This window comes from Anneissia japonica, unplaced genomic scaffold (genome assembly GCF_011630105.1).
Source record: "Anneissia japonica isolate Jap-2015-1 unplaced genomic scaffold, ASM1163010v1 scaffold287917_len653891_cov171, whole genome shotgun sequence".
NCBI classification, from domain to species: domain Eukaryota; kingdom Metazoa; phylum Echinodermata; class Crinoidea; order Comatulida; family Comatulidae; genus Anneissia; species Anneissia japonica.
This window is the reverse complement of record NW_022747660.1, coordinates 235,670-244,609: the sequence shown is the minus strand read 5'-3', so window position 1 is coordinate 244,609 and position 8,940 is coordinate 235,670. Positions and strand designations below refer to the sequence as shown.

At 33.5% G+C, this 8,940-nt stretch overlaps 1 protein-coding gene across 1 annotated transcript in view; it reads left to right on the top strand.

The window, feature by feature from the left end:
* Nucleotides 1–8,301: 8,301 nt before the first annotated feature.
* The window catches only part of LOC117120523, a 30,334-nt gene continuing 29,695 nt past the window's right edge, over nucleotides 8,302–8,940 (top strand). Inside the window, exon 1 of the mRNA XM_033265536.1 lies at nucleotides 8,302–8,543. Within this exon, the coding sequence (XP_033121427.1) occupies nucleotides 8,382–8,543 (162 nt within the window). The 5' untranslated portion in view covers nucleotides 8,302–8,381. The remainder of the gene's footprint in view (nucleotides 8,544–8,940) is intronic.

Genomic DNA, 8,940 nt, shown 5'->3' with positions numbered 1-8,940 from the left:
TAATTAGCATAAGAATGTGACAGTATTGATTAGTACAGAGAGGCCGTAATACTTTTACTCATACCTTTGGCAATAATAAGTTGATTCCAGCAAACGATCTATCATTTTAAAGCTCATAATATGGAGAATAGGAATATATTAAATGATCAATTTTCTTTTTTTGTCACTGATGCTGGTTGTGGGATGGCATGCCTCTGTTAGTTTTACAATTTTAGACCACTTACACACCTTCGTCGGGGAAATGAAAAAATATAGGCCTAGGCCTATGTATTTTTTGCATATTATTAGATTTTAAAATTGATAAATATGCCTATGAAAACCTTAAATTGTCACAGTTTCCTGAAGCTAATCACGTTCGCAGGCAACAATGTCAATCCTCATCACCAGCTCTTGGCTCACATGGAATGGGCGGTTGCTACGCTGAATTTGACCAAAAAATGGCAAATTTTACAATACAGGTTTTTACCCAAAAATCGTATTTTGAAGCAAGTCAATCACTGGAAAATTCCTTTGAATATTTGGGCCAAAACATCAACATCACATCTTTTGATAGATAATGTTTATTAGCTGTCGTATAATATCAGATATATTCAGATTGAATATTATAGTAATGTACTAATAGTTTCAAAATACAATTTTTGGGGAAAAAGTGTAAAATTTAACAATTTTGTGGGAGATGACTTTTGATATACAATAACTCTAAAATTTAAAAAAATGGATAATGTCTGAATTTTTATAGGTGTTCCATTTTATGTTTGGTAAATTTTTGACAAAGCATCATACAAAAAGGTTGTTAAGCTAACTATTTTGACCTAAGAATGAGTTACAGTTGAAATATAACTAATTCATAAAAAAAATCTGCAATGCAAAAACAATTCATTTATGATAGGAAACTCAACAGTAATGTACAAATTGCCGTAGCCAGGAATTTCAAATAGTGCGCGATAACATCAGGGTGGACCCACTTTACGCGTAAATCCAAATAATGTGGACTCATTTTCTCTAAAGTTTGACTCATTTTATTATGAAAATTATGAGAATTATCAAAAATATGAAAATTATTGACCCATTTTCTTAAAAGTTTACCCATTCTAGGCAAAATATGAGAAATCTGGACCCATTATTCCAAAAGTGGACTCATTTTATACATAAATCTGCATAATTTGGACCCAGTTTTTTTCTTTTAGAAAATGTGGACCCATTATTTGTGGACCCAATAGAAAAAATGTGTGGGACTGTCCCAACTGTCCCAATAGCTGGCTACGGCATTTAATGTACAGTAATGTAAACAACATAAGTTGTATAATGTTCCCGATATCGAGACCTTGATGATCTGTTATTACAGTTTTTTTCAGAAACCGGAGGTCTTGAATCCCAGACGTTTATTGAGGACCTCTTTTTACATTATGTCTACATGTCTACATATAGTTAAAATTACTCTAACTGTTTTCTGCATTACTATTATTTAATAATTTTCTGTTTGGAAATTCACCCTTACCACAATGCCAAGTACGTGGGAAAGCGTCAAATTCTTCTTGGCCATCCCATTAATATGCTACTATCTACGTAACATGGACTGCCTACATTGCGGTTGTACGTGTAACCCCTTTCATTACAATTTAAGCATCTTGGGCATTTTTTAGCAAAATGAATATTGCACTCTCATTATTATAATTAGGAATGGAACTTAAGGTAACAGTTACATATATGTTTTTATTCATTATTAATGAGAATGAAAGTTGAGTGGAAAAAACATAAACAAATAAATACACTAAAATAAATAAAATTAAATAAAATATATAAAAGTCAGTATCATTACGTATTCGTGATGAGAAAGGGGAATTTTTAAGGTGGAAAAGGGGCGTTTCGCCAGCATTTATTCAAACCTACTGACAGAAGGGGTGCGAATTAGTGCAAAATTTTGAAACTACTTAGGCTTCTAGTAAGAATAAGAAACTGTAAAATAGTGTTAAATATTACGTCAAATCAAAACCAAACAAGTGTCTGGCAATGGGTCGAAATAAAATTGTTGCTAATGCAAAACAACAGTAAAGATAAATCTTTCCATAGAGGCTAAAGGACACACCTTAAGTGGAATAATATTGGCAATTTTTGCTTTTTCAAAATACTCGTAAAACCCTTCTTTGGACTTAAATATGAAACTCTAGGTACGTACATTCTGCTACAAATTCAATGTGCAATGAGTTTCTACTGACACTGATAGCAAATCTAGTAAGTCGCTCACAGACGATTGTTCGAAATTTGCAACAATATAAAATCTCTCGCGTAAATGGCATGATCATCGGCAGACATTTTTGTTAAGGTGTTCACTCGAGCATTATTAGTTAATATTTGAATGTAGTTCTCCTTATAAAGGAAGGATCATATTGCTTTAATAATTATATATATTTGAAATTTGATCAGCCAGTTATACTAATACACTCTTATTATTACATAAAATTACGAAATTACGATAAACTACAAATAAAGAAATTTTATTACGCTTTTTTTTTTTTGCCTGTTCACAGAATCCTCTATGTACCCATGTTAGATCGTACTTAAACCGGATGAAGATAAGAGGCGCCGAGAGGTATTTTTTCGGAGCTAGACCAATGTTCTGCTTAACCTTGTCACTTGAGCACTATTAGTTAATATTTGAATGTAGTTCTCCTTAAGGAAGGACCATATTGCTTTAATAATTATATATATTTGAAATTTAATCAGCCAATTATACTGATTTACTCTTATGTTACATACAATTACGAAGTTACGATAAACTACAAATAAAAAAAAAATGTATTACTTTTTTTTGCCTTGTAGCTATTATAATTCTACGGGTTGTAAATATCAAGATACATTTAAAAAAAAAATGAAAGTAATAAAAAGAGAAAAACACTATTTAGATACCAGTTGTTGTTGTTGTTTTTTTGTTTTGTTTTTTTTTTTGTTTTTTTTTTTGTTTTTTGTTTTTTTGTTTTTTGTTTTTGTTTTTGTTTTTGTTTTAAAACCAAGCAATAAGTTTCAAGGGATACAATATTTGTATTGCAACACAATAGTGTTTTGTTTTCACTGTCTCATTAGAGCCTAATATTAGCATTTCTTAACGTTTATATCCTTCAGAATCAATACTTTTATAGGGGGCATACACTTGCTACATTACTTGTCACAACTACTATACTGTGTAGGCCTTCTCAAATAGCCAGATTCAATATTACTGTGTTTTTTTATACTTTGAAAGACCATGCTGTACATAAACTGTGTCTAGTCATAGGGATACTATTACAATTATTAGTCCATTCATTTTCACACTATCTTTAACTTCCAAGCCTATTTAACAGATTTCTGCCTACTCCACAGTGTTAATCCAAGCATAAGCACTGTAGCTTCCTCGATACGCCACTGTTTTGCGAGGAGGAGGTCTGGTATGCATAGTTATGCATATCGGTTCACCCAGCCGACAGAGCCATATATATAAAGAGTTGCGACATTCCGCTCCTTGGTTTACGAAAGTCACGTGGTACCGTCCATTTTGTTTCATAATCTTCCCGATGAACACATGCAAAGTATATGTGTTACGTACATTGCATATTAATTTCACACACTTAATTGGGTTTACAACTATATTTTATAATACACCTGAACCACACACCTCAGTGCCAAGTGCCTGCATCGTCCCACCTTATCCCACCCCCCAACTTTGGAGTGGAGTTTAATAACTTGGTGGTGAAGATGCTTGCCTTCCAACCCGGGTCCTGAGACATTTTTCTCATGACCAAAACAACACCACTCCCTAAACCCTGTCTCTTATACACATCTAGATGTGTATAAGAGACAGGCCTAGATGCGTTCGGAAAAATATTTAAGCTAAATAAGAAAAAAATTAATTTGTTTTCCGGCCTTTTCTGACGATCTTTAAAGGTTGTTCGCTAAACAATATTAGAAAATGGTTCTTAATTTCAAATCTTTGTACAGTCTGTATACGAATGACAATGAAAATAAAGGTGATGTTTAATAATCTTAAAAATGATTTGCTGTTTCTATTGCCTACTATTATATAATTATTATAACTTTATTTTGGAAACGACGCTTTTAAAACAGCGGACACGCTCTTGCAGTGTGTTTATTAAAGTAACATACTGTACAGATATAATACAATATTAAAATAGAGGCGAGACTTTTAATACAATAAAATGTACGTTACATACTGTAAATACACAAGTTGAATATATCACAGATCCTGTATATCATTTAACACTTACAATTTATAACATTTACAGCAAAGAACAGTTTATATATTGCGGCCAACTGACCTATACTATTTTAATATTTATAAATAATAATAATCAAATTAATAAAATAAGATTTGTATAGGGCTCGCTCATATTCAAATTTAAAGAGCAAAAATCTATATACCCTAGACGGATTTAAATTACATTTTGATATACGTATTTATTTAATTTTTGCTGGTCGTCACATACCATTTATTTGCAAAAATAATAGGAGCTACGGTACTTAAGGATTGCCTAATTAAAGAATGCTTGCCATCGAGGGGCTCTCTCGGTCTATCGGCGAGGATTAAAGAACTGCTTAAAAATAGTAAATTATTACAGTATTATTTTATACAGTAATATGAAATTGGATATAAAGTAGTGAAATCATAAAAAATATCTATAAATAGTTACATGAAATTCGACTGCTAAAAAGATTAAATGAAAATAAACTATACAGGAGGCCGCTAACTGTATTATACAATATTAAATACAGGAATACACATCACGTTAGACACAGAACGCGCATCGCGTATGACACAAAATGGCTTCTAAATTCTCAATGTCGCAACTCTTTCTATCAATGGCTCTGCCAACCGACCTAAAATAGCGCCCTCTGTAATTTTACCTTAAGTGTAAGGGAATATAAAATAATGCGGACGGCACGCATTATTTTTTCTGAAGGATAAAAAAGTTTAGAAATGCTCGGAGACAAATTACGAGTACTTCGGACCAATGAGATATGTTCGGACACACGTTGCTAATAGTAGAGTCATTTTCATGAGATCCGTGACTAATTTTAGGATACCTTTGTTTCTCGATGGATTTGGCAAGATGGACCAATTTAGATAAAATATAGCTCCTATACCTCCCAGATATTGGGGGAAAGTCCCGTTTGGGGGCGTTTTTCAAAATGGCCGCCTGTTGATTTGGACGCTTGTATCTCGATAACCACTGGTCAGAGAGACTTGATTTTGGTCTCAAATTGTTCACAATATGAATGTTCCTATTTGTTGTAATACAACTTTTTATCAAAAAATGGCGGGAAATGCGGTTTTTGAAAGTTTGACCTTTGACCTTGTAATGTCATATCTCAATAACTACTGGTCATAGCATGGACCTATTATTATTAATAGGTCCATGGTCATAGAGACTTGCAATTAATTGCAACTTGTTCAAAAGATTCATGTTTATATTTGTCCTAATAAAAAAATATTCAAATAGTGACCGAAAACGGTACATTCTGACATTTGACCTATTGTAGGGTCATTCTATGTTAAATCAACCAGATTAAAAAGAAATTCCTGTATGACCGTCTCAGATTTTGATGAAACTTTATAAAATGATCCATTGTATGAGAAACCAAAAAAAAAAAAATTAGCCTCATAGGATATGTAGTTTTCGAGATATAAGATGTGCAAACGCAATTTACCTCAAATTTGGAAGCTTATAACTCGAGATTGGTAATAGCTATCAGAGCCAAAGTTGGTATTCTAACATAGTTGTCGCCATATTTCACAAATATCGCCTTAGATTAACAGTTATCCCTTCTTTTTTGAAGTTATCTGCACTAAAATTAGCCGCTTAGTTTAACGATGCATTTTTTTGTGATTTTCAAGGTCACCTTTCTTCCATTTGAATGGGTATATAACCCTCATATTACAGGTGTATTATCTAGGTGTAGTTGTCTCTAGCCACATGCAAGCGCAGGCTGATCAAATCAATTAAAATTGAATGGCATATATTCAAAGTTGGGACCAGATCTATAAAAGTGAAAAATGCCTATGTTTCTCAACAACAGATCGTCTTGTGGAAAGTTAAAATCTTTTCTTAAATTTTTCCCAGTTAATCAGATATATTAGATCTACCTATAAACCAAATTTCAGGTTTGGTACTCAGCTCCTTCATGGTTAGATACTATGTTGAAAACTACACAATAACATAATCGGAAATCACGAAAGTTTTTAAGAGTTGAGTCATTCTATGCCAACTCAACAAATGCATTACAACAGAGTCATAGATTTCTAAATTTTGTGTTGAGGACACTGTCTCAGTGTTATAGATATCTATGTGAACTGAAAACCTGATTTGTATTGTGGGTGACGGCCCTTATTATTAGTAAATTATTACTCTTGGAAGCACCGCTTCCATTCCAGTGTTAAATTGGCTATTCTAACGCCATCACACGGTTGTTACAATAGCAAGTTTAAGCGTTGTAGGGTATGCTCTGGCTCCCATTGACTAACTGAATACGTGATTGACTGAGATTAAAAACCAACCATGCGGAACTTCTAAGTAGGCCCGACTGTGACTTATGCTAGATAACAAAGTAGGCCAAACATTGAAAAACTATTCCAATGAACTGTAGCAATCCACTCGAAAAGGTTTATATAGAAGATTCTGACTAAGATATGCTAAAACTGATGTAAAACTTTATTGCAATCAACTGATTGAAGTTTAACAAAAATGAGTAAAATTGATATCCTTAATCTGATTTAAGAAGAAAAAAAAAGGAAAAAAAAGAACAAACCTCAAATTTACATCAACCAGCAACGTGGAGTTCGACTGTTCAGGGGGAGTTACCATTCATGATAAAGACCATGATTAATAAGCAGAATTAATAAGTTGAAGCGGTTTGGCGCAGCGTGAAAGGTTTGATTTCCCAACCTCGAGGTCGAGGTTTCAATCTCTCGCTGTGCATTTCGCTTGTGTCCTTGAGCAAGGAACTTTATCTGCATTGCTTCTCTCCACCAAGGAGTATAAATGGGTACCTGGCGGGGTTGCTCGCTCCTTCGCTGAATACAGTAGCAGCACTTAGCATGTGGATCCAATGACCAGGGACGTCAGAAGCGCTTCGTATCTGCAAAGAAAGGCGCTATGTAAATAAATATGATTAGAATAATAAATGTTTTTGAACGGTTAGTTTTAACTTTTGGAATACAAAATTCGCGGACTCTTCTTTGGTTTTATGGGACAGAAGTAGTTTCCGGTAATATAAAAAATTCCCTGTACAGTCGAACACGACGTTCTTCTAAGGTAGAGAACCCAAGTACACCTCGAGCACACTCATAACTTTCTCCAGGAAGGATACATTTCAATGGAAATAAGACCTTTTTAGGACTTTTTTGGGCTATCCTTGCATCTTCTTTGAATGAATTCCTCAATTCCTTCATCAGACTTTGTACTGACCTTTTCCTTGTTTTCTTGGTAAGTTTTTCTAATGAATTTTATGCTTTTTACATTGTGTATTGTTTTAATGATTGTACTGTTTTTATATGAGATGCGAATAAATCAAATCAAATCAAAATTCAAAGCTCTTCTCTGAATTTGTTCCAGTTGTTGGCTCTGTTGCTTAGTAATATTGGTTCCCCAAACTGGGCCGCATATTCCAATATTGGTCTTGTAATACCTATAATTGAACAAGTGCCGGAGCATCTAAACCCGCTCTGCGGACCAGTTTGAGGAAGTGCATTATAATGTTACATTTATTAATCATCTGAACAATGTGGGGTTGCTATGATAGACAATTAGAGATAATTAATCCAATAAGTTTAAATTCGTTAACGCATTCCTCTAACTCTCTAACGAATGTCTACCAGAAGTTTAGACCTACCTAATAATAAACAGAAGTTCATCAACCACAATTAATTAATTTATCAATCGTATCAGTGCGTAAATTAGCAAATCATTCTGATACGCGCAGCCAGTGCACATGTAAAGTTAATGTCTTATCACTAAGCAACCTGTCACCACTACAACAAACAGTTTTAAATTATACACATAAAACAGGATTAATTCGGACACTATAGAAAAGACATAGAAGCTATTATTTTCTTCCAAAATGCCTTCAGACAGGCGGGCTTCATGCATTCCATTTTAGGAAATAATGGCTCTTCGGCCATTTTTTTTATAGTGCCCTCATATTAAATGCATTCTCGGCTTACCATACACAAATTTGGATCCATTCTATCGGATAATGTATAGTTACGTCAATAGAAACAAAGGCAAAGGTTGAAACCGATATGCTCAAATTCATATCTTTCGATTGTGTGCTTCACTTTGTATCAGAATCCTGGATCGAATATATTTAATTTCTCTACTTATAGTCACAAAATGCGCCCATTATGGCGTCAACATTTGCTCTTTATTATGATAGTTATAGTATTATCGGATGCAGCTCGAGTTTTCAACTTTAAACCAGGACTTGACTATAACTATGAAGTTCAAACTGCTACTCACATGACAAATGTAGGGAAAATGAATGCAAAAGCAAAGGTTTGTTATCTCTTTAACCATTATAACAATTGATTTATTAGGCCTTATAGCAGAATAGGTAGACTTCAAAGGCATAATATGTTGTAAATTTCATGTTTATTCCAAACGTTTCGCCGGTTGGTGCTTCATCAGTGGACTAACATCGTATGTTACAAAGCAACGTATATAATAAGGCTAAGGCCTGTTAGGTCAAATGACTATGCATTGACTACTACATTTGTACTTCACATCTATATGTAAATCTCAGTATATGTGTGAGTGATATTCATTAATATGTGTGATCAGGTTATTTTTATATATGTTTATGTATAATATGTGGGTTTGGGTATGTGTAAATGAACGTATATATAAAGATGTGAATGCATATATATATATATATATACTGTCTCTTATACAC